The following is a 24,623-nucleotide window of genomic DNA, read 5'->3' as shown; positions in this document are numbered from 1 at the left end:
ACAAATGAACCCACCTCAGCTTTAGTTTCCTTACTGCAGAGTGGGTATAATGACAGGCCCTGCTTATGATGCATGGAAAGGATGTACTACTGCCTGGGATTTATGGTTTATAGACACTCAGTAATTTGTAGCAAGATGAGTGAGAAATATCCTGGGTATGTATGTTTTAGCTGTTTAATAAATTTGGTTAATTTTTTTAATTGAGGTATAATTGACATTTAGCATTATATTAGTTTCAGGTGTACAACACAATGATTTGATACTTATATGTATTATGCAATGATCACCCTGATAAGTCTAGTTAATATTTATCACCATACATAGTTAACAAAAGTTTTTTTCTTAATGGAACTACCTTATGATCCAGCAATTCCACTCTTAGGTATCTATCCGGAGAAATCCAAAACTCTAATTCAAAAAACTTTATGCACTCCTACGTTTATTGCAGCACTATACACAATAGCTAAGACATGGAAACAACCAAAATGCCCATCGGTAGATGACTGGATTAAGAAACTGTGGTACATTCATACAACAGAGTATTACGCAGCCATAAAGAAGAAAGAAATCTTACCATTTGCAACAACATGGATTGGACCTAGAGAACATTATGCTAAGTGAAATAAGTCAGACAGAGAAAGACAAATACCATATGATCTCACTTATAGGTGGAATCTAAAGAAAAGAGTAAGTGAATGAACTAATCAGAAACAGTTTTGGAGACATAGAGGAAAAACTGAGGGTTGCTAGATGGGCGGGGGGGTGGGGGTAAGGGGGAAGGTGAGGGGAATGAGAAAACAGTCAGTAACCACAAGATGGCCACGGGGTTTTGAAAATTAATTTGGGGAATGTAATCAATCATGTTGTAAAGATTTTGTAGGGTATCCGATGGACACTTTTCCCATTTGGGAGACCACCTCAGGGATGATGTAGATGCCTGATCACTGAAAAAAAAAAAAAAAAGGTTACACAATTTTTTTGTATCAACAAAGCATTTATAGGGAAGCTGTAAAGACTAGTGGTAAAGCATGAAAGTAAAACAAATTTTTGTTTGAAAAAAAAAAAGTTTTTTTCTTGTGATGAGGACTTTTATGATTTACCCTCAGCAACGTTCACGTATGCAATATAGTATTACTAACTATAGTCACCAGGCTGCACATTATATATCCGTGACTTACTTATTTTATAACTGGAAGTTAGTACCTTTTGACTCCCTTCACCCATTTCATCCATGACCCCCACACACCCCCTGCCTCTGGCAACCACCAATCAGTCTCTGTATCTGCGAGCTTGGTTTTTTGATTTCACATACATGTGAAATCGTATGGTATTTGTCTTTTTATGGCTGATTTATTTCACTTAGCATAATGCCCCCAAGGTCAATCCATGTTGTTGCAATTGGCAAGATTTCCTTCTTTTTATGGCTAAATAGTATTCCACGGTATAGATATACACCACATTTTCTTTATCCATTTATCAATGGATGAGCACTTAGTTTTCCCTGTCTTGGTTATTGTAAGTAATGCTGCGATGAACATGGGGGTGCATATATCTTTTCAAGTTAGTGTTTTCTGTTTTCTTCACATAAATCCCAGAAGTGGAATTGCTGAATCATGTGGTAGTTCTATTTTTAATTTTTTAATTAATTTTTAATTGTATATTAATTTAATTGTAATGTTTTCCATAGTAGATGTGCCAGTTTACATTCCCATCAACAGTGTACAAGAGTTTCCTTTTCTCCACATCCTCAACACGTGTTATTTTTTATCTTTCTGATAATAGCCATTCTGACAAGTGTGAAGTGATATGGTTCTGATTTGCATTTCCCTGATAAGTAATGATGAGTATCTTTTCAGGTTCCAGTTGGCCATCTGTATGTCTTCTTAGGAAAATTTCTATTCAGATCCTCTTTCCTTTTTTTAATTAAATTGTTTTGTTTTTTTTCTATTGAGTTGTATGAATTTTTAAAATATATTGTGGATATTAATCCCTTATCAGATATATGATTCGCAACCTCCCATTTGGGAGGTTGCCTTTTCGTTTTGTTGATGATCTACTGTGCTGTGAAGATTTTTGGTTGGATGCAGTCCCACTTGCTTATTTTTGCTTTTGTTGCCTTGGCTTTTGGAATCAGTTCCAAAAAAATCATTGCCAAGACACCAAAACTGATGTCAAGGAGTGTGCTGCCTATGTTTTCTTCTAGGATTTTATGGTTTTACGTCTTACATTCAAGTCTTTAATCCATTTTGGTTTAACTTGTGTGTATGGTGTAAGATAGCAGTCTAGTTTCATTCTTTTGCATGTGGCTGTCCAGTTTTCCCAACACCATTTATAGAAGAGACTGTCCTTTCCCCTATTGTATAATCTCATTTCCTTTGTTGTAAATTAATTGACCATAGATGCATCGGCTTATTTCTGGGCTCTATTCTGTTCCATTGACAGTGAGTCTATGTTTATGCCAATACCATACTGTTTTAATTACTATAGCTTCATAATATAGTTTGAAATCAGGGATTGTGATGCGTCCAGGTTTTCTTGTTTGTCAAGACTGCTTTGGCTATTCTGGGTCTTTTGTGATTCCAAACAAATTTTACGTTATTTGTTATATTTCTTTGAAAAATGCCATTGGAATTTTGATAGGGATTGTATTGAATTTTTAGAGTGCTTTGGTAGGATGTATATTTTTTTAATTGTAATGTTTTATTAAACTTATTGGGGGTGACATTGGTTAGTAAAATTATATATGTTTCAAGTATACATTTATATAAAACATCATCTATATATTGTATTGTGTGTTCACCACCCAGAGGCAGTTCTCCTTCCATCACCATATATTTGACAGGATGTACATTTTAACAATATTAATTCTTCCAATCCATGAGCATAGAATATCTTTTGATTTATTTGTGTCTTCTTCAATTTCTTTTTATCAGTGTCTTATAGTTTTCAGTGTACAGGTCTTTCACCTCCTTGATTAAGTTAGTTCCTAGGTATTTTTTGATGTAAGTGTAAATGAGATTGCATCATTAATTCCTCTTCCTGATATTTCATTAGTAGTATATGGAGACACAATTGATTTTTGTAAATTGATTTTGTGTCCTATAACTTTACTGAATTCATTGATTAGCTCTAACAGTTTTTTTGGTGGACTCTTTAGTAGGGTTTTCTACACATAATATCATGTCATCTACAAATAGTGATAATTTTATTTTTTTTTCTTTCCAATTTGGGTGACTTTTGTTTCTTCTTCTTGCATAATTGCTCTGGCTAGGACTTTCATTGGGTTTATGTTTTTGACAAATGTTTTTGATAGTCATTCACTCCTTCATCGTACAAATGTTTAATGAGTGTCTACTATGGAACGGGCCCTGGGAATATGTCATTGAACAATCCAGACTCCCCACCCACCAGCTGTCAGTTTAGTGTTATATACAAAGGTTGCCAAAAAAATGTATACACGTTTTAAGAAAGGAAAAAACTTTATTAACATTGTAACACTAAATATATACCAATAACAAGAGATGAATACAAGTCGTGTGTATACACTTTTTTGGCACCCTCGGTAGTATGTTAGAGTTATATAGTATGTTTGAAGTTTAGCGCTAGGAAGAAAATAAGGCTAATAAGGGGGATGAGGAGTAAGTGTGTGTGGGGGGGAAGGCGGGGTGTGGTTGCACATTTAAATAGGCTTGGGCGTATGAAAGAGGTCAAGTGTTTCCCCTAGAATTACAGTGTGTGGGATGGGTGCGTGTAAAGGAGGGGGTCTGAAACAGTGCTACCTAGACTGCTCCTTCCCCATGTGGGGGTCTCACCAGGACAGGTGAGAAGGGCCAGAGAGAGGAGTCACGCCTTTTTGGCTGGATTAGTTTCTAATATTCTGATTCTCTACAGCTTCTCCAGTCCCTTTCTAATGCCTTTTCCCCAGGCTTACAGTAAGGTGTGTGAGACAGAGATTGAGAATCAAGGTTTCTTGGTAGAAACATCAGTAAATGAAAACTATATTACTACAATGAAAATAACAATAGTAATAACTTTCTGACCCCAGTTATTAAGTAACACTTATTTTATTTAATACACCAGTACTAATAGCAAATGCGAATCCCAGCGACAGCAACCCCTCAGGCTTCGGCCCCAGGGGGCCCAAGGAGCACCGGGGCGCATCTCGGGGTGAATCCTGCCTGCCCAGGAGCCTGCGTGGGGGTGGGGCTGGCGAGGGGCGGGGCCTTACCGGGCCACTCCCCCGCGGGGGCCTGGCGCGGGAGGGCGGGCGGCGCGCGCCAGGCGCTAGTTAAAGAGGCGCGCGGAGGCGGGCGCCGCACATACTGCAGTGGCGCGCGGAGAGCGCCCCACGTGTCCCACCAGAGGCGGCCCTGAGTTCCCCCAGCTCCCTTTGCTTTCGCGATCCAGGGCGCCCCCTTGGACTCCTTGTTGTGCGCCCACGCCCAGCCCGCGTGAGCAGGGCCCCGCACAGTTCCCCGCGTTCAGTGGGCCAACTTGGAGGAGCAACTTTGTCGGGGAAGCTGCGCCAGGGACACCGGGCACTGCGCATGCGGAGCTCCAAATTCAAACAGCTGTTCCCAGAGGCTGGAGGGCGGGTAGACCCGGAGCCACTGGGGCTTGGGAACGCTTTCTCCAGGAGGCGGTCTCTCGGGAGCCATGGTGGACCGGGGCCCTCTGCTCACCTCGGCCATCATCTTCTACCTGGCCATCGGGGCGGCGATCTTCGAGGTGCTGGAGGAGCCGCACTGGAAAGAGGCTAAGAAAAACTACTATACACAGAAACTGCATCTACTCAAGGAGTTCCCGTGCTTGGGCCAGGAGGGCCTGGACAAGATCCTGCAGGTGAGCCGCCGCTTTGCCCCTACAGACACACCTGAAGCTGGCTGGTGCTTTAGGAGTGCTGAAGGGACGCCCCTCACAGCTTTGGATGACCGTCAGTCTCTGTGGGTGGTCCTGGGGGTGACTGGACAGGATGTCTCATCATGGATCTGGCTTCTGGGATTTGTCGTTGCCCCGTGGACACAGGAGTCACCCACGTGCGGAGACTCTTTGGAACCCAGTTTGTTCAGCGAGAACTTAGGGTTGACCCCCAGGTGAACCGGGCGCGTGGTGGCTCGGTGGGAGTGTGCGGGTACCTCTCTCCTTGGAGGGAGGCTGTGGGGCGGATAGAGGCGTTTGTCTTTCCTTGGGACGTTCTCGGAATTAGGGAGCCGAGCCTGGTGTCACCCTCTCGCATCTCCACCTCCCAGCTCCGGGGCCAGTGCCGCGCCTGCCCGGCTTTTCTCCGGGAATGTGAGAGCCCGGCGTAGTTGCGGGAGGGTCCTGCCTGAGCAAAGACCCTCCAGCCCCCGCAGGTCTCGGGGAAGGAGGCTCTGTGGTGCCTGAGCCGCTGGGATGGGGGCTGGGGGCTGGGATGCTGAGGACACGACCCAGGCTTCCGAGAAGGCTTATCTCGCCTATTCGGAAAGGCTAACTCCAAGGCCTTGGAGTTAAACTTCGTGAAAGTGGTACGTAGGTTGAGTTGAACAAAAGAACAAACCCGGGGAGTTCCTTTGGGGGGCGGGGGTGGGAGTGGGGGGAGAGATGTTGTGCAGAATGGGAGGTAGTGGGGAGAGTCTTCTCATCCGTGTTGGCATTGGGAGTTTCTTGTTCACATGTCCAATGGATGGCATCGACTGCCCGCGGATAAACTGTGGGGCTGACCTTTGGCCAGTTTGGGGACCGAGGCCCTGTACCCCAGTTTCTCGGAGGCTCTTAGCCTTAACCATCCACTCTTCTTGGCCTGCACTAATGGTGTCCCTCCAGTGGAATGACCAGGAGCTGAGTAAGAGTCAGTGAAGGCTCTAGATTGGGAGGTGGAGAAGGAGTAGGTGATCTAAGATGTTACATTTCTCTTGGAGTGAAAGACGCCGTAAAGGAGGTTTGACGAGGAAAAACATTTAATCTACAGCAGTCCCCAGTACTTTATGGCTGTCTCGGTGTCTCGTTTTTTCCTGGCCTCAGTTTCCCCTTATGTTAAATGGAAACGAACTCATCTTCATCCATCTTTCCTGCTCTGAAGGTTGAAAGCATTGGAAAAACACGAAGCTATCTTGCCTGTGGTTCTCCAATTTTGTCCCCAGATCGGTAGACATTCACATGGATGAGTATATCGGTGCCTGCCGGCAGCAGGGCAAGTACACTTATCCTCTCAGGGGCACGCGGAAGCCGGGAGGCTTAGGCCAGCAGTTTGGGTGTTTGATTTTAGCGGGGAGAGTGTCTGGTCCTGTAGCAGTTCCGGGGTGCAGGCTGGCGGGAGGTGAGCTTCAGAAGGTGGTTTAGCTCCTAAGAGCAGAAATTCTGGGGTGATGCGGGTACCTTTGGCTGGGTGTCTGCCCTGTGTGCATGTGTTGGGGAGGGGTCACTGGTCACTTGATAATTTCCCTTGAGGAAACAATTCTTCTGGACAACGAGCTGTTGTTTAGTTACTTCCAGGGCTTTGTTTAGAAGGGAAGAAGGCAGGCGGGTGTGATAAAGAATCGAGCTGGCTTCGAAGTGTTTCCCTCTTCGCTGCTCCTCCGCCACTGCAGGGGAAGGAAGGAAAGAATTCAAGGCTGAATGTGGGAAAATAAACTTCAAAACACAAGGAGAAAGGAAAAGGAGGGGTTAGGGTAAGGCAGCCGGGTGCAGCTGGTGGTAGTAGCTTTGGAGGTTAGACAGCTTTCCTAAGGTGTTTAAGCAAACAAAATGCCTCTTATTTGGAGGTCCTGTTAACCGCCCCCAAAATGGGCAGGTAACTTTTAGAAAAAGGACTTGGGCGTCAGGCCAGTGATTTGAAGATAATTATGGGTAATCCTGTCCCCGTCCCCAGCCAAAACACTCAAACCATCTCCAACTGGGCAAGTCTCCTCCCTTCACAGGAAAAACCCAAGAAATGAAAACCAGTGGAAGCATTTTGCTAGTGTTACTTTTAGTCTCCAGAAATCTGCCTGGCTCAGCTTTCTGATCTGTGACTTGGGACACTGCCTCAGGCGTCAGGAAATTGGTTTAAGGAAAAAGGAGAATTCCGAAATCTTCTTTTCCATCTATCTGGTTGTTTGGGCATTTTCCACCTGAGGTTCTGTGTTTTTATTGCGTTCTAAATCACCTTTGTAATTCTAAAGGAGTCCCTTGCTAGGAATTCCTGGGGTGGGGGCAGGCTCCAGGGAAGGGTTGTAGGAGGGGTGTGGGGGTGGTGCAGTCTGGGTTGGGGTTTTTCTCACACTGGAAATTGTGTACTTTCAAATGCATGAGAATGGGAGTTTACACACCTTTCTTTAGATCTTTGGAAATGGTCCCTGACTTGTCAGGTGCTTCCTCCCTGTTCAGACTGCGGTGGATGGAGGTTGACTTTCAAATGTTCAGGCCCCACCAGCTTTGGACCACGTGGTCGCCCTCCTTCCTGCCATCAGAACCATCTTGAACCCTTGCTGTGAAGCTTCCTCCACCAGGGGTTGGGTGATACTCTCCCCCAGTCTCTTCCTAAATTGCAGAGGCTCCCACAAGGGGTGTTAGCATGGACTTGGCCCTTTGGGCATGGTGGGTAGTATCTGCATTTTATGAGAGAGGGCACAGACTGGTTTTGCCATCTGGCTTGGCCATTTACCCATCAAACCACTTAAGCTTGACTCTTTCCTCATCTGCTACGTGAGGGTCACGTAAAGAAGCACGCGGCAAGATGCGTGAAGATGTAACTTAGGCGAGGCGAGCGAGCCCGTCTCCCTCTGTCGCTTTCCATTATTGAGAACACACTGACTAAGGCAGGTTGCCAAGTGCTTTACTTGTATGAAGTCAGGTACTCCTTCCAGCAAACTTAGGTGTTCAGATAAGGACACTGAGGCTCAGGGAAGTTCAAGTGGCCTTGGTGACACAGCAGGAGGGCACAGCCTGCGGTGGGAACCAGCTGTCTGCCTCTTGGTACAGCCCTGCCCTCCCTTTTGGGGAAGTGAAGCTGTTGTTGAATGGTTGGTCTGTAAGTGAGTTTAGTAAATTGGTTCCGCTGGACTCTGGTCTGCTGGGAGATTCTGTTTCCTCAAGAACAGACATCTGCATGCAGGCTTCTCAGTGTTGTGCCTGGCTGAGCCGTCCCCTTCGCCATTACTGAAGTAAGCATAGGCCGCCATACCCCACTCCTCTGGAAGCATAAAAACTCAGCGGATTGGGGTAAAGGGGAAGAATGAACTCTTCTCAGCCATCACCTCCGGTGTGCACTGATCGTAAACAGGAAGGATTTGAGAGCTCACCATGCCCCAGAGCTTTGAATAAGCACTTTATGTACATTCTTATTTTAATCTGATCTTGGTGACCACCCCCTTTTACAGATGGGGACAATGAGGCTCGAGAAGATGATATAACTTGCCCAGGATCATATCATGTAGAGTCAAGTTTCAAGTCAAAGTGCGTTATAGTCCAGTGTACCTGGGAAATTAGTCAAGAGCCGTTTATTAAGCACCCACTGTGTGCCAGGCACTGGGCAAAGTGCTGGGATTGCAAAGACGAATTAAGACAGCCAAGTTCACACTGGCTGCTGGGGAGTAGGATGAATGAATCTATAAGACAGTTCGAGAGGGCCCCGCAGAGATATTCAGGAGGGACTCTTAATGAGGGCCCCCAGGTCCAGCCTGAGGGGTCAGGAGAGCTCTCAGGAGGAGATGACCTCAAGCCAGAGTGGGGTCGTGGAATTAGGAGGGAAAAGAAGTGGAGGGGGTGGGGTATTGCTTTGTGCTGCGACTCTTGAGATTCCCGAATCTCCTGGTTGTATGTTAGGCGTCACTCCAGTTCCTGCCTTCCACTGGGACACCCCATCCCTAACTTGAGTTTTCCTGGACTGCCCACCTAGCTGACCAGTTCCCAGAAGCCTCTTGGATCCTGCTGGCCTCCTTGCTGCCTAAGCTCCAAACTACAGTGTTGTGTTCAGAGGTTTTTCCCTGTGTCCCAGACCCCTCTCCTCTTATCTTCTGGACCCCTCCTACTCTATGCATGCTCCAGACTACAGCAGTGAGGCTTATTCCAATTTGGAGGTTCTGACATCCTGTTATTAGCACCACTCCTCCTAACACTTGAAAAATATAACCATGGATTATGTGGTAAAATTGTATCTGACCAAAATGCTCACAAAGGGGCACATTCATTGACTTTTTTGGAGCATTGAGGGTTAACATGAAAACCTCTTTTGTTTCCAGCTTTGTTGGAAATTGTAAAAGTGCACTGGTCCTCTGAACTGCCATTGTAAGTAAAAGGAACACAATAGATCTTTTGATTATCCATGATCATGGAGACCCCTCCACGTCATTAGTTCTAATTTGAACTCTCACCTTCTAGGACTGGAGAAATGGGAAGTGGAGAAGTTGGGTTTTTGAGAGGAAATGGAAGAAAGATATCCCTTCGTAAAGGCTCATTTTCTTATTTATGGTCTTCTCAAAGTCCCGGGCAGCCAAAAAAAAAAAATTCTCAATTGATAAATCTGCCTTAGTTAAGCACTGGTTAGAGTTTTAACAGTGAAGGGAAGTTTTATTGAATCGTTTTGAGAGTTTTACTAGAGCCCTTAGCCTGATTACAGATGGCAAGGTAATAGAGACTTATTGAGGGTAGAAATTAGCAAGTGTTGAAAGATTCTCGTGGGGGTGAGGGGACTCATACAGGAGGGGGTGCAAGGACGGCGATGACTGTTGCTTCTAAGTATTTTCCTGGGGTTTTGCCATACTTTAATCTGGTGTTTAAAAGAAACACAATCCTCCACTTTTGAATACTGTGCTTGGCCAGCTCTGACCTCGGGCCAAGGGCTTTCATCTTGAACTTGGCTGTCTGCTGTCAGATTGGGCTCAGCCTCTGAACTCTGTGTGTGGTGGGGGGGGAGGGGACAATGGCAGGGAAGTATAAGACTTTGGGGAGCAGAGGAACCATACTCCTAAGGTGGAACCCCCAAGAGAGTCTTCATGCAAATTGGGATGTCAGATTGGAGTAAGAACTGATTGGCCAGAACTGGGTGATACAGAGAGGCCAGGAAAGTTAGATACTATAGGAAAGCACTTGAAATAGATTTGCCTCCTTCTAATGTTCCTTTTGGGGTGTGGAGAAAGTAGAGGAGACTCTCGTTGGAGAGTTCACTGAGCCATCCCCGCCCACCCCCAATCAGCCCAGCCTTGGCTGCAGCCACTGGGCAGAGAGGTAGGGGTCAGATAACAAAGCTCTCTGGGTTTAGCCAAGGAATTTGAACTCACAAAATTTTTGCAATTTTCAAGTCAAGGAGTGAACAGCATTTCAGAAAGTTCCCTCTTCCTTCACAGCTGTTTGCAACTTAAAAGAAGTGGAATATTCTAGTCTATAAACTAACGGCATTTCTGTGGGCTGAACCCTTCACCCCATGGGTATTATGATAAGAACGCCTCCTCCCTTTCTTCTTCTGATATGATAGAGTGTGGGTTTTTCCACCAAAGCCTGCAGAGCTCACAGCCCCTCCAAAGAGCCCGCCCCATGCTCCCCCACACCCAAACTTTCAGTTAGGGTACCACTCTCTTCCTTCCATGAGCGCCTTGGGAGGTCCAGGTCTGGGTCCCCCTCCCTGCCAAAGACAACCTCGCCCATTTGATGACCTCCCCAGATTATGCCTTAGTTGCACCTTGATGTAAAAGTGGGGGCAGCGAGCTCTAGTTCTGTACAGCTGCCTGAGACCTCTGAGCTTTTTGTGAGCAGTTCATCTGGTCCCCAAACCTCAGAGACCTGGGCAAAGTTAGGGGATCTCAGAGGGGTCCCTCCCTGCCAGCTGCCATTTCTCTGTGTGCTGAAGCCTCAGAAACCAGACAGGGCTTTAGCCCTTGGGAGCTCAGGCTAGCTGGAGAGAGAATTGGGGCCATAGTGGTGAAATGAGGGGAAATACCGTCCTGGTGCTGAGTGATGGTTTGCAGATGGTTGAGGCTGGAGAGACGGATGCGGGTCAGAGGGCTTTGGAGGATTCAGTTCCTATTTGAAATAAGGTTTGCCTCCTTCTGATGTCCCCCAGATATGGGGTCTGGCGGGAGCTGGCTCTGATAAAAACAACTCCTGCCCTCAGGGAGCTCTTGATGTAGGAAAAGAAAGGTAAGGAGCTGTTGTTCCCTGGTTGACATTGGTAAGTGTACCGGTAGCTACCAAGTGTGTACCATTGAGAGGTTAATTTCTGCTCTCGCACTTGAGAAGGGGGAATTTGAGGCAGGCGGGAAGGATGAGGGGGAATTTGAGGCAGGCGGGAAGGATGAGCGCTGTGAGTCACAGGGCTTGTTAGCATTCTGCTGAACACCTGCTATGTGCCAGGCATCGGGCTGGTTCTTTCCCTGTGTCTCATTGAACCCGTCCTGTGGGTTAGGTGTTACTGCTCTGCCCGTTGTACAGGAAACCAAAAGCCAGGTCATTTGCCCTGGTCAGCATGGCTAGCCAAAGGCTGAGACTCATGCTGTCTTGTTCACTTCAGACCCTTGACCCGGAGTGGAGGTAGGCCAGGAGGTTGGAGTGACGGGACCTGGGGGGTCGTGGCGATGCCAGCTCGCAGTTCCTGAGCGCTGCCTTGGCCACGGGCTATGGGAACTATTGTGGGCACTATCTCAAGACTCCACAGCAACCTGCTGCGGTGGGCACTCTCAATGGCACTACCTCATGGTGGGAGCAACAGAATGGACCAGAGAGGTTCAGTAACTTGCCTGAGGCCGTACAGCTGAGAAGTGGAAAGATAGGGATTTGAACCCTGAGCCCACACTCAGAACCATTTCACTCTATTTTAGGCCACATTGAAGGTGGAAAAAACAAGGAGCAAAGGCCTACCGGTGGGAAAGTGCAAGGCTTATGGTGTCTTCAGAGCCCCAGGGTACCTGGGACAGCTTTTGGGGTGTCTACTCAGCTGTGTGACTTGAGCAAGTCCTCGTCGTCTGTGAAATGGGATAATAGTACAGTAGCTCCCTGCTGTCTGCAGAATACATGTAAACACACTACACACAGAGTGCCTGGCACATGGGACAGGTTACTTGCTGTGTTTCAGCTGCTATTCCTATTTCCTGTCTCTGTGGGGGCCCTCCTGTCCCTCACATGCTTCAGGCCCCATACTATACTGAGCCCCTAATCTTGGAGATGGAGACACAGATGATAAAATGCACCAAATCCCTCTCATTGTCCATTTCCTGCAAATGTCACCCACAACCCTCCCCTCAGAGTTAATGTTCACCTCCTGAAACTTTGGACGGTTTACTTCCTTTCCCTTCCAGCAGGGCCCCGTTCCCTGGTCTGGGGGAAAGAGGAAGGGCTTTGTCTACTTAGTCCTGGCTTGTCCCAGGCCTTGGTTAAACGTTTTCCCTTCTGGAGGATTCCTGGGTTCAGATGGCCTGACAGGTGACCTCCCTGGAGAGTGGTCACGTGGGATCTGGGGTCAAAGCTGTGCCCCTGGGACAGACACCACCTACCTCCCCTCTCAGGGTCCTGGTAGCCAAGTCTCTTTGATTAGCTTTGGTGTGTATTCCATTTTTCCTCTCTATCTAAACATTTGGGTTTCCTGCCAAATTGCTTAGGCAGGATTGTGGGCTTCTGGCTGCTGTCATCTCCCATGGCCCACTGTAATCTTGCTGTGGCTGCTTACCTGTACCTCCTAAGGGAGAGGGGCTTGCCCCAAGGCCAGGAGAGAAGCCCAGTTGAGCCCCTCCCTTTGAGTGGACAAGTGCTTGGGACGACCTGGTTCTGAACCACTGTGGAGGGAACAGCTGATTGTAACTGGTTCTGATTCTCCCTACAGTTCCGGTTGGTGCTGTGTGACCCTGGTCAGATTTCACCTCTCTGGACTCCACTTCCTTCGAGTAAATTCACTTATTCATTCCAAAGGCTTGGCTGGAGTGTCTGTTAGATTAGGCCCAGCTAGGCTCTGGGAGCCCGTGTGGTTGGGGCCGTGGCTCCCACCGTGGCCCTGTGTTCCCAGGCCCAGCCCATGAGACATGCTCAGTAAGCAGATGGGTTTTAGTCAATCACTGACTGGCTCAGAACGTGTCTGTTGGGCCCAAGTGCCCAGTGTGTGCCTGGCTCTGAGGGGGCCACTGATAGCCATGTGGACCTTCCGCTGAGAAGTCCAGTCAGGAGGGCTGAGCCTCTTGCAAGGTTAAGGCAGTTACCTGGGTGAACTGAGCCGGGTCCAGACTCTGGCCCCAGGTCTCCCAGGCTCCAAATCCTGGAGGACGAGAGGGGGGGGTGTGCCATTATCAAAATTTACTCCCATCTCCCCCTTTAAGCCACACGAGGTGGGGCCATGTTTCCTAGTGGTTATGGACAGGCTTTCAAGTCACACCACCTTTGCTTTCAAGTTGTACACTGAGCACATTGATTGCTTCATTGGAATACCCTTGGGAGTGAAGATAACAGCAGAAAATGCATGTTAAGCTCACTGACCACAGCTTCCAGCTGTCAGTTAACTTTTACGAACAGTCTGTTATCCTCTCCTATTTGAGGGACTTTACAAACAGCTCTCCCTCTCTGGGTCTGTTTCTCTCCAGGAATTCCTTTCTCTGCTCGCCCTCCCGCTATCCCTTGTTTCATAAACTTTTCCTAAACTCCTTTCCCCTGGGATTAACAAGGCCAGTCAGTGTGAGCGTGTTGAGCAGGTTTTGTCCTCGCAGGGCTAGGTGCTGGAGGCAAGCCGTGGTTTCCGCTTTCAAGGAACTGGAGACAGAGCAAATACCCAGTCCTCTGTTCAGCAGACGTTCACTAAGCACATACTATGTGCCCAGACCTGTTTGGGACCCGTCACCAAGAGCAAGTTCCGCACCTGCCTTTTGGGCAATATCTTCAGAACAGGACTGCAGAAGCCAAGAAGGCAAGTGACGTGCTGGGGAAGGGAAACAACAGCCTCGCTACCCCTTCCTTGTGGAAGCTTGTTTGATCTTCAGAGCCTTCTGAGGAGGAGCAGGAGGGAGATAGGCTGGGTTGTTTGCTGGAGAAGGGCACGTCCCTAGCTGATACTCCTTTGGCATGACTGGAGCCTGCATTGGGCTTTTTCTTCCCGTAGCCCACCTCACAGGGCATACCCTCTACAGTTGACCAAGGATGTGGCCCCAGGGGAAGGAGCAGGAGTATTGCCTGCGGGCTGATATACAGGCTCCCCACCTTACTGCAGGTCTCTACAGACCCATTCATCCGAGGTGCCTTCCTGTGACCTCCGAGGTCTGGCAGTGAAATGCTGTCCCATTTGCCAGATGGAAAAACAGAGGCCTGGTGAGGAGCTGGGGACAGACTGTTTAACTAAGCTCAGGTTGAACTCGCTCTACTTGTCCAGGTCCAGAGCCTTTCTTCATGGAGCCATTTGTCACCCCTCTTCTAATCCCCTTTTTTTTTCTTTTAAAGATTTTATTGGGGAAGGGGAACAGGACTTTATTGGAGAACAGTGTGTACTTCCAGGACTTTTTTCCAAGTCAAGTTGTTATTCTTTCAATCTTAGTTGTGGAGGGTGCCGTTCAGCTTCAAGTTGTTGTCCTTTCAGTCTTAGTTGTGGAGGGCGCAGCTCAGCTCCAGGTCCAGTTGCCGTTACTTTTTAAGTGGCCTTTAAATCAAAATCTTGATGGTGTCTGAGAGAGCAGAGCACTCACTCTACTTACCCTAAGCTGGTCTGCCTGATTTCTTAACCTGCCCCAGCACACCCCTCCCCATCTTGAGCACCAGCTTCTTCACGCACTAGTGAGTTTTTCTGGGGTAAGAGGCAAAAGCTGAATTTGTGGTGAACTGTAGACTCAGAAAGGAAGATGTTTTTTGGGGCCATCCAGAGCCTGGGGCCGAAGTGATCTGATGCCTCCCCAGGGAGTTTCCGGTCACAGGACCCTGTTCTCCAAGTGTCTGCGCCCAAGAAGCTGTAGTTGGCTGGTGTTTCTGGAGCCTTGGAGGCTGGCATGGCTGATGGAGGAGGAGGGTCAGGCTCTGGGCACCTTTCCTGGCAGCGAATCATAAAATCTGAGGCAAGAGGGAGCTTGGTTATCTAACTGGACCTCCCTTTACAGCCCTGGAGCCAAAGCCCAGACCTTGGGAGGTTATGTAACTTTTCCAAGGTTACTGTGCTCACCAGGGTCGGGGGAAGTACAATAAAGAAGTAATTAGAGCCAAATAGGGGTAATTAGGGAGGGCTCTTCAAAGCAGTAGCCACAGGAGGTAGGTTGAGAAATGATCGCCACACCTAATAGGTCTCCTGGTCGCTAACGGTCAGGGATCCTCACAGAGTTAGATCGGGATCCCCAATTTAGGAAACCCGGTGTGTCCTTGTCCCTTAGACCAAAGGCCAGAAACCTTGCAGTGGCCCAGGTGACCTGGACTCTGCTACCTGTGTGATGTTGTCTCTCTCTGGCCCTACCTTTGATCCCAATCAGCCTTGACGCAGACAGGAGTCCAGCTCGTGAAACTCCCTTGAGGTCTCTGTGCACGGATACCATAAATGACTTTGGCGGGGAGCAGGGGATGGCAAAGGGAGGCATGACAAAGTCACACAGCCCTAGAAACGGCAGCTGGCACTCTGAAGGACAGTCTGCATGGGCCCGCAAGGGCCATCGTCGCATTGCATTGACACCCCAACAATGGTAAGATAGGTGCTGTGGGGAGCCTCATTTTGCAGAGAGGCAGAGACAGTAAATAACTGAAGACCACACAGCTAGTTACTGGCCGGAGCCCAGGCTTTCTGTGTCCAGAGCGCTGCAGAGTTGCCTCATTTTAGACTCCACGTGTCCGAAATTCATGCCGGTCTTACCGATCTTGCTAGGCCTGCAGCCCCTCTTTGGGGCTGTGTCCTTGGGCCTCGGTAGCTCCTGGAACCCCAGCCGCGCTCTGCACAAGCCTGTTGGCTCCTCACTGAGCACTGCTCTATTCAGCCGTGTAGGTTCTGACTCCACTATTTCCTGACCACATTGACCATGTATAGGTGTGTTTGCCACTTTCAGTGTGAAAAGTTTTAAAGCAGGAAAGCCTGAGTTATGTAAGTGGTGCCACAGCTCAGAGTTGGGGCTGTCCATTCTGTCCCGACTCCCCGCTCTGGTTGTCATCCTTACAGACCTAGCAGGCCCCTCTCTGACCCTTCACTGCAGGATTTGTGGGTCAGGGGACCCAGACACTGAGCCCTTAAGAAAATCAAGGAACTGGAGGGGGAGAGCATAGTTGTCTCTTAGCTGTGGGGTTCCTACCTGCATTCTACATTACCTGTCACCTCCCTAGAAGTTAAAAACCCCACTTGTGACACGTCCCCCATGTTCCCTATTTGGGTTCCCCAGCAGGGCTCTGGTCTGCACCTTGGAAGGGAATAGCTTGAACCTTGCCCTCATCCTGGGGTGTAAACACCGCCCAGGTACTGCCTGCATGGCTGGGGACAGATCGGTGATTTTGCAACCTGCCCAGGACCCCGGGGCGGGTCCTTTATGGACTGAATGTTTATTTTGGCTTGGGTGCCCCTTACGTCTAGTGTAAGGTTCTTGTTCCTCCCATGGCCCGGATGTAGGATGGCACCTGTTCATAGACCTTCTGGAGGAGAAAGAACAGCAGCCCGTACCTTCCCCACCGCTCCTGTTCAAATAAAACTCTCGCCTCCCGGGTCGTGGAATGCATCCTGACAGTGTTAGCTTTGGAAGGGTGCCCTTCCCTTCTCAGCATCCAGTCCCCCTTTGGAGCAGCGAGTGGTGGAAGGGCTGCCTCTCACCGAGGAATAAGTGCTGAGTGGGCTAAGTGGAGCAAGCTGTTCAGTAGTGGCTTGTCAGCAGTCCCTGGGGAGCAGGAAACCGGAGGGTGTCCTGATTATCAGCTTTTCAACACTCACCTCTCCCATCCCCCTGACTCTAGCCTCGGCACTGAGATCTACTTATGAGGGGCCCTGTGGGGGACTACAAGACAGTTGGGTCCTGGACCTGGTTCGGCTGACTTGCTGTGTGACTAGGCCAGGTCACTACCCCTCTCTGAGCCAAGGATTGCTCACTAAGGCCAATTAGACACTGAGCACCTGCTGTATGCCCAGTGCTGTTTCAAGGATGTGGGAATTATGAGACGTAGTAGACATCCCTGCCTTGGAGACTGGGGTGGGGCCATGCCATGTATGTGAAGGATTAAGTAGGGTGCCGACTTGTAGGGACCTCGGGGGCACCAAGGTGGAAAAGTTGCTATAGGCTGGAGCTGTCAGGGAAGGTACCCCTGGCCCTGTGCCTGAGGGTCGCCTTCCTTTGAGCCCTCTCATTCTCTGGGCACCCCACTGCCCCCACTGCACTGGGGGTTTACCTTGTGTGCACTCCTCCCCGCGTCCCACAAAGCCCCCCCACGTGTGCCCCATGGGACCCCAAACCTAGCACCGTGGAAGGGGGTAATTATGGGTAATCATTAAGGAGCATCCTGACCCTGAAGCTGCATGGCCTCTCTCTCACCAGCCCCCAAAACCCAGATCTGGAAAATCCCTGTCCCTAGCCCTTGCAGTGGGGGACCTGCCACGCCAGATTCTGCCTTCCCCCTCTAAACACTGTGAGACTGCCCCCACTCCTGCCTCTTGTGTGTGCAGTGCCCTCTTCGCTGGGGACACTCAGTTCTCTGTTGGGACAGTTCGATCGGTGGCCTGGAGAAGTGCGTCAGCATCTCCTTGAGTGTGCATCTGTCTAGACCCAGGTCAGGCTCCCTGGGGGGCCTGGGCAGGGCAGCTTCCATCAGCCGCGGCACTTTTGGGTCCTGCTGGCGAAGGCTCCTGTGTCCACCAAGCGTGCTGGGAATTTGGCTCACCCTCTCTTGTTAGAATACCCTGGGGCCGAGAGCTGCGTGGGTTCAAGTCCCCTGTCTCCATCTGCTCTGTGTTGGGGTCGTTATGTCCATGTTGAAATGTTCCCCTCCGTGAAGCCGGTTTCCCATCTGTGTACACACTGCTCCCCACCTCTCCCTGCTTATCGATTGACCTGGTGGGCTCTGGCCTGTGCAGTGAGACCCTCAGACAGCCTGCCACAGGCCACGTGGTGCACACACTGCCCGGCCCTGGGGGTGGCGGTGGTTTCCTGGGGCCTCAATTTAGTGTTTCTCAAAGTGAATCTGAGGTAGGATCCAGTCTTCACATTACAGGAAAACAAGCCTGGGTGTGAGGGCAGTGGGGTGTGTGGCTCTGTTACCATCGGGGCATACACAGAAACTCGACGTGAAAACAGAAGCCCGCAGGATTATTGACACGGTTTTCTCTCTCTCTGCCTCCCCAGTTGTCTGTAATGCGTTTGTATATTGCTTTTAAAACAAAGAAAGCGAATTTTCTTAAAGGGTCAGAAAATGCATAGATCCTTAGCCACTTGCACACTGGCTATTTTTAATGTGTGAAGCACAGATACACATGGTTTTCACAGAACATACACTGAAAACCGGTATCACTTCTGTAATCACTAAACAGTGTATTGTTTTTATTTTTAAATTTAGCTGCCGGAGTAATGACTTCCTGGGCAGCCGAGCTATTGAATACTTTGAGGGGGAGGACCTCAGACGTGGGGGGCATTCTGGTGGGCCTTTGGCCTGCACTGCAAGAAGCTTCAGGTTGGGCGCATGAGTTCACAGTCAGCAAGAAGAGAGTGTAGTTCCTCAGCAGAGGCCTGGCAGAACCAGGTGGGCTCCTGTGGCTGCCCCCAGTGCGTTGGGTCAGTGTCCCCTGCAAGGAGGGCATCTTTCGAAGGCGCATGGATAAGTTTTCTCTCTGCCTCTCTGTGCACCCAGCTCTGCCAAGCCCCATGGGGAGCCCAAGAAGAAATTGCCCTGCCTTTCGGAGTCACAAAAAAACCCAAGCACAGGCACGATGTGAGAGCCCAGGACCATGCAGGAGCGCGCTGCAGACTTTGACCCACAACTTGGGTAAATCTGAGGACCCTGGAGAGGCAGAGCCTGCCTAGGGGTGGGCTTGGGTGGTGACCACCCATATGCCTCTAGCTAATTTTATTTTAACATGCTATGACTAACTGTTACGGCTGTTTAATTTAAAATTAATAAGATTAAAATTTAGATCCTGGGTCACAGTAGCCACATTTCCAGGGCTCAGTAGCCCCATGGGACTGCTCAGATATAGAACATTCCATCAGCACCGGGTTCTGTTGGAAAGAGCTAGCGTGTTGGTGAGGCACTGCTGAGGTTTCTGATGCTTCTCTGGGTGCCTAGTCAAATTCTGTTCCTGTGCTGGGGTGCGAGTGGGGAGAGGGTGAGGTGCCGAGAACCCACAGGAAGGGTGTTCCCCTGTCCCACCCACCAGGAAACTTGCAAGCTCTCCTGAACTAAGCTTACCCACCGGTCCAATTGACAGAAAACGAGTTTTCAGAGGCCCCTGAGTTTTCAGAGACTGACAGCCTGGCCCCTCTCAGTCCCATCAGACTTGGATGAGTGTGCATTTGGCGGAGGGCATTCCTGGTGTCCCAAACTCAGTGTCATTGGTCAGCCATAGCACCATGGGAGATGGGATCAGGCTGTAGAAAGTGAGTCCTTTTTCATGGTTCCCCAACTTGAAACTCACAGTCTCAATTCCTTCTGTTGCCCTCTCCAACCCCAACCCCTCAGCCCACCGGTCTGCCCTGAGGTGTCAACTATTCTGCAGTCCTTGGGAGGAAAGCTATTTCCTGCGGTTCAAGGTCGCTGGTCAGGTGACTGGCCACATGGGCACAGCTTGTCTTCCCTTTGGGATGAGAACTGTGAATGTATCTTCCTGCCACAAATGTAGAAAGAAGGAGGTGACTGATGGAACACGCAGGGCTTTCGTAGGTTACTTCCAGGGCCCATGGTGGGGGTCCTGGGCCAGGGAAGACGGAAGACCTGAGGTGCGGGTAGAAAGGTAGGGTGGGCTGTTTTCAGAGCAGGTAGAACACGACTGGGAGATGGCTGTGGTCTAGTTCATTCATGGCTTTTGAAGCCTCAGTTTCCTCGTCTATGTTTGGGCTTCTTGTCCTGCTTTGTGCCCCTTGCTTGGACTTGAAAGGGGCACGGCGTGAGCCCTGGGGCCTGTCCTGGCCTCACTGTTGGTTTGTTCACTGCTTTCTCATGCTGTCTTCCACGGTCACGTAACATCTCTCTGCAAATACTTGATGAATCAGTCAACCTGACTTTGAGCTGCATGGTACAAGGAAGGAAAGGGTTGTCCATGCTGACTGGTCCCTGCTTTCTTTGGGTTGAATTACATTGGGTGGGTTGTCTTGTACGTGGGTTGGGGCCTGGCCAGAGGTGGCATTTGTAGCAGGCAGGCACAGCTGCACTTCTGCCCCTCCAAAGCCATGAGGTGAGAGTGAGGGTGAAGGGAACCCTTGTTCTCCATCTGGCCCTCTTCCTGGGAGGTGACACATGGGGGAGAGGGCGGGGTGTATCCTGGAAGCCCACTGCTAGGTCACTGGTTTAGTCTCCGCAGCCCAGGACAGACCTGCTTCGTCAGCCTTAAGGAGAAATGAGGCTGAGAAGTGGCCGCCCCAGCTGCCACTCAGTGTTTTGTGGGAAACAATTCCCCAGGGGACAGGATGCGTTCACACGAGGAGCGGGTCTCTCCCCGCTGCCTGCCCCTTGGGTGACTTGGAAATTGGGTGGCATTTACTTGCCTGTTTGTCAGCCTCTCCTGGCCACACACAATGCCCTGGGAGGCTGAGTTTCCGTCAGGGGCATCTCTAGCTTTGCCTGTATGCCTGCTTCCTGCTCTTCACATTCGTGCCCTTGGACCCTTACTCCCAAGAACTAATGGGGAGGCAGCGTTATTCCCATTTTACAAGTGAAGAAACTGAGGTCCTGACTAGTGGGGCTGGGGCCTGGGTGACGCTGTGCAGGCCTGCATCGCTTGTTCCTGTACTCTACAGGGAGGACAGACGGCCGCCAGAGCCGGGCGGGCATCAGGAGGTTAAGTAGACTTGGAAAATGCTCTTGCATAAAATCACAGCCTTTGTGAAGGAGAAGAAGGTGTGTGTGTCCAAGGCATGGTCCTGGTTCTGCCTCCTGCTTTCCGCAGCGGGGCTGTCTCAGTCAAGATTCTTCTGCTGCACCATCGGGGGAGTTTCCATTTCCTGCCCGCAGCCTGGCCGGGGCCTGGGCCCCAGGTTGAGGGGAAGGAGGTTTTTCCGACCCCAACACCACCCCTCACCTCGGCCCAACCTTCCTGTGCTAGGAGGGCTGGCTGTACTTTTCCATACCTTCAGCACAAAACATCTCTGTTTCTTCACCCTGGTCACGTCCACGCCCAGTCGGCTAGGGAGGGGAGATGGGGGCGGGGGGACCATCCTGCAGGGGCACTGGTTACACATATCAGGCTCCTGCTTCTTTCCCATGCTGTTTGGGGATCCTCTTTGTGTCTTGTCCAATGGGGGTGATTTCTAATGGCGGCCTTGGTGGCCAGAGCCCCTGGTGCAGCTGGTGTGGAGTGAGGTCTGTGTCTTGCAGCCCAGGGCCTCGGGTGTCTGCACATTAGGGCAAAACTCCCCTTGTATCTGGCCCAGTGATTTCAGTTACTAGACATCGCAGTCTTGGCTTTTGTCTCTAATTGTGACTCAGTGGGATTTGATCTTGAATTTGGGGGCCACTGAGACAGAAGGCTCCCCCACCTTACAAAGAGTACCACCCATCCCCAAATGCCAGTGCTAGTTTGCCGGTAGTTTCTTGTACAATTTATTCCAGAGAGGATGGAGGCCAGCTGTTGTCTGTCTCCAGCTGGAGACTGAACCGAAGGAAATAGGCTTGGACTGCAGCCGGAGGGACTTTGGTAAGAGTCAGACAACAAAGGAGGGTTTGGTGACAGGTGGTTGGCCCTCAGGAGGATCCCGCAGGGGGCTTTGTGGAGAGGGATGGGGGTGGGCGCATGCCTGAGGCAGCGAGCCCGGTTTGTGGTTTGCGTGGGAAGGGGCAGAGGTTAACCTTCACAGGAGTGGAGACAGTCAGCTGCCCACCCCTCCTGCAGGATTCAGAACACGACCCAGGACCCCTCTGGGCTTTCTGTTTTTTTTTAATGAGTGAAGAGGTTTACAATTTAGCCATTGGGTTAATAATCCCTAATACTCAGAACTTCAGCCTTCAAGGATGGGCAGTTACTTGTAACCTGGAGCCACTGGCCACAGGTGAAGGGGGAGGGTAAGGGAGGAAGGCGCAGGTGAACAGGCTGCTTCCTTGCCCTGGGTAGGGGAGAGTTTGCCTGTGGTCTGGGGTGCTCTGTGGGGCAAGAAGTGGGGTGTCAGCCATAACCCTTCTCTCAGAGGAGTGGGTGTTAATGGGAAGGGATGAGTGTGGCGGGTGGGGCAGGTTTCCTCCCATGGAAGCTTGGGGGTCCTCAGAACCCCCACAGGGGCCCCCAGGAACAGGGCTGGCAGACATGAGAGATTAGGAGAGCTTCGTGGAGCCTAGCATCCTTTCTTTCCACTGCTGGGGGAGCAGGAAAGCCAGGAGGAGCTTGGGAAGACCTGTGGCCCCTGACTGTGACCTCCCTCCCAGCCTCCAACCCCTCTCACCCGCTCTCCTCCTTCCTCTGGAATCCTGATGGTTCCAAAGTCTGCAGTGTAGCTGACTCATCAGGGCTGGATCTCTGATGGCTTTGGCCTTTCAGATAGGTGGGGTGGGGTGAGGCGGGAACAGGCACTGAGGCAGAGAAACACAGAGCCGTCAGCCAGGCTGCCCCTACCTGCCAGGACTGCCCGTCTCATCCCCTGGAGCCAGAACCGCATTAAGTACCACACTACTCCCATCCTTGTGCCCCGGAAGGAGTGATTGTGGAAGGCATACATCTTGGAGACTTTGTCATTTATTTGGCAAGTGTTGAGTACACTGATGCCAGGTTCTGTTCTGGGAATGAAGGATGAGTGACGTCTTCTGCCTTCAGCATTCATAGTCTATTTGTGGGAGGTAAATAGGGGCCAGGTAACAGATACCTATTAGGATGTCCTGTGGTGATAAGCACTGTTCCCAGGTCTGCGCTCTCGTCCACAGCTCTGGAGGTACCCTGTGCAGCGGACACAAACCCTCAGAACGGAGCCGGCCTCTCCAACCCCCTGGTTCTGCCCACATTCACTTTTCTGCCCAGGGGTGGTTTCAGGAGTACACTCCGTATGGCCAGCACCGAGCTGTGCCTCGTTCACGTAATCTGAACCCCAAGCCCACAAAGTCTTGGTACGCTCACTTTACAGATACGGAAAGTGAAGCTCAGGCAGGTGAGAAGACGTACACCAGGTAATTGCATGGTGGATGGTGGAGCCAGGCTTTGAACCCAGGTGTGTCTGCTGCAAAGCCCAGGCCTTTCTTCCTAGGTCCTCGTGCTACTCTCAGAGGGTCCCCGACTTGACGATTGTGATTTGTGAGGTGGATTAGCCATCCCAGCTTGTGTTGCAGGGCAGGCCATCGTGCAGAGCTGGGCTCTGCAGAACAGGAAGCAAGCTGGTACAGGTGGGGCAGCTGGGCTGATGCTGAACCAAATCTCCCTCAGGTCATCAGCCCAGATGGGGAGATGGCAAGTCAGCAGTTCCTGTGACCTCCTTTGTGGCCTGCTCGAGGACTGTTTTTAGAAACTTCGAGTGGCTGCTGACTTCCTTATTTGTTCGTTTCAACCGACTGCAAGGTTGGGGTAAATGTAAGAGGCATCTCTAGGAGTGGGGGGGCGGGTAGCGTAAGCATGTACTCATCCTAGATAATATCAAGATTAGATCGTAGGTGTGACCGTGCAACCCTTTTATAGCTCTGCATCACCTGTCACCTGTCTACCTGCTCCACTTTGGTTGGCATTTCTTATCCCGGTCCCAAGAGCAGGGATGGTCTCATTTGGTGGAAAGGGCGCTCCCCTGAGAGTTCGGGGGCTTCTGGCTGGTTCTTCTATGTGCTTTGTCATCAGCTAGCTGTGTGACTTCTGCCATGTTACTAGCCCTCTCTGATCAGTTTCTTCAGCTACAAAGTGGGAATAGTAATATCCATTTTGCCTGTCTTCCCTAAAGGGTCTTGAGTCTCAAATGAGATTAGGGCGAGAGGAGTTGTGGGCCTGAGAGGAGCCTGATGAATGTGGGGTTTTGGCGGGGAGGAGGGGCTACTGCCTTAATGCTCTCCTTAGCCTACTACAGAGGGGTTGAATGGGGCCCAGAGGGCTGTGCCGTTTTGCTTTGAAAGGATAAGCCAGGATCCGAATCCTATGCCGGGAACTCTCCTCCCTAGTGACCCACACCCCTATGGGAAAGGTGGGGGGGGCTATTCTGCCCACCTGATGTGCTTGAGGGGTCCTGGCTGAACGATTTCCTGTACCCAAGTCGTTGACCTATTAGCTGGGAGATGCCTCTTGCCATCAATGAAAGCAGAAAGATGTCAGACACTCCCAGGATCTGGATTCTCGGGCAGGGCAGGGGCAGGTTGTGAACCCAGGCCCCCGGGAGCATCCCAGGTGGAAGAGGTACCAGCACAGTAGCGTGGGCCGGGCCATGGCCACTTTGGAGCAGGGCAGTGGTTGAGAATTGGGGGTAGAGAAGCTGCAGGTGGAAGAAGAAAGTCCCTCTTGTCATCTAATTCTCTGGACATCCCCCCTGCCCTGAATCCTTCTCAGAATGAGGCAAGGGGTGGATTTCGAGAACGCGGCTCCAGAGGGTCATCTGATGTGTGTGTTTGGGCCGGAGGGAGCCCTTTCTACCCCCCAGGGCCACCTCTCAGGCCAGCGG

The 24,623-nt window shown here is 50.4% G+C and overlaps 1 protein-coding gene across 1 annotated transcript in view; it reads left to right on the top strand.

Moving 5' to 3' along the window:
* Nucleotides 1–4,306: 4,306 nt before the first annotated feature.
* The window catches only part of KCNK5 (potassium two pore domain channel subfamily K member 5), a 36,523-nt gene continuing 16,206 nt past the window's right edge, over nucleotides 4,307–24,623 (top strand). Inside the window, exon 1 of the mRNA XM_033102288.1 lies at nucleotides 4,307–4,842. Within this exon, the coding sequence (XP_032958179.1) occupies nucleotides 4,657–4,842 (186 nt within the window). The 5' untranslated portion in view covers nucleotides 4,307–4,656. The remainder of the gene's footprint in view (nucleotides 4,843–24,623) is intronic.

Source organism: Rhinolophus ferrumequinum, chromosome 3, assembly GCF_004115265.2.
Source record: "Rhinolophus ferrumequinum isolate MPI-CBG mRhiFer1 chromosome 3, mRhiFer1_v1.p, whole genome shotgun sequence".
Classification (NCBI taxonomy): domain Eukaryota; kingdom Metazoa; phylum Chordata; class Mammalia; order Chiroptera; family Rhinolophidae; genus Rhinolophus; species Rhinolophus ferrumequinum.
The sequence above is the reverse complement of the archived record's forward strand: the minus strand, read 5'-3'. Positions and strand labels throughout refer to the sequence as shown.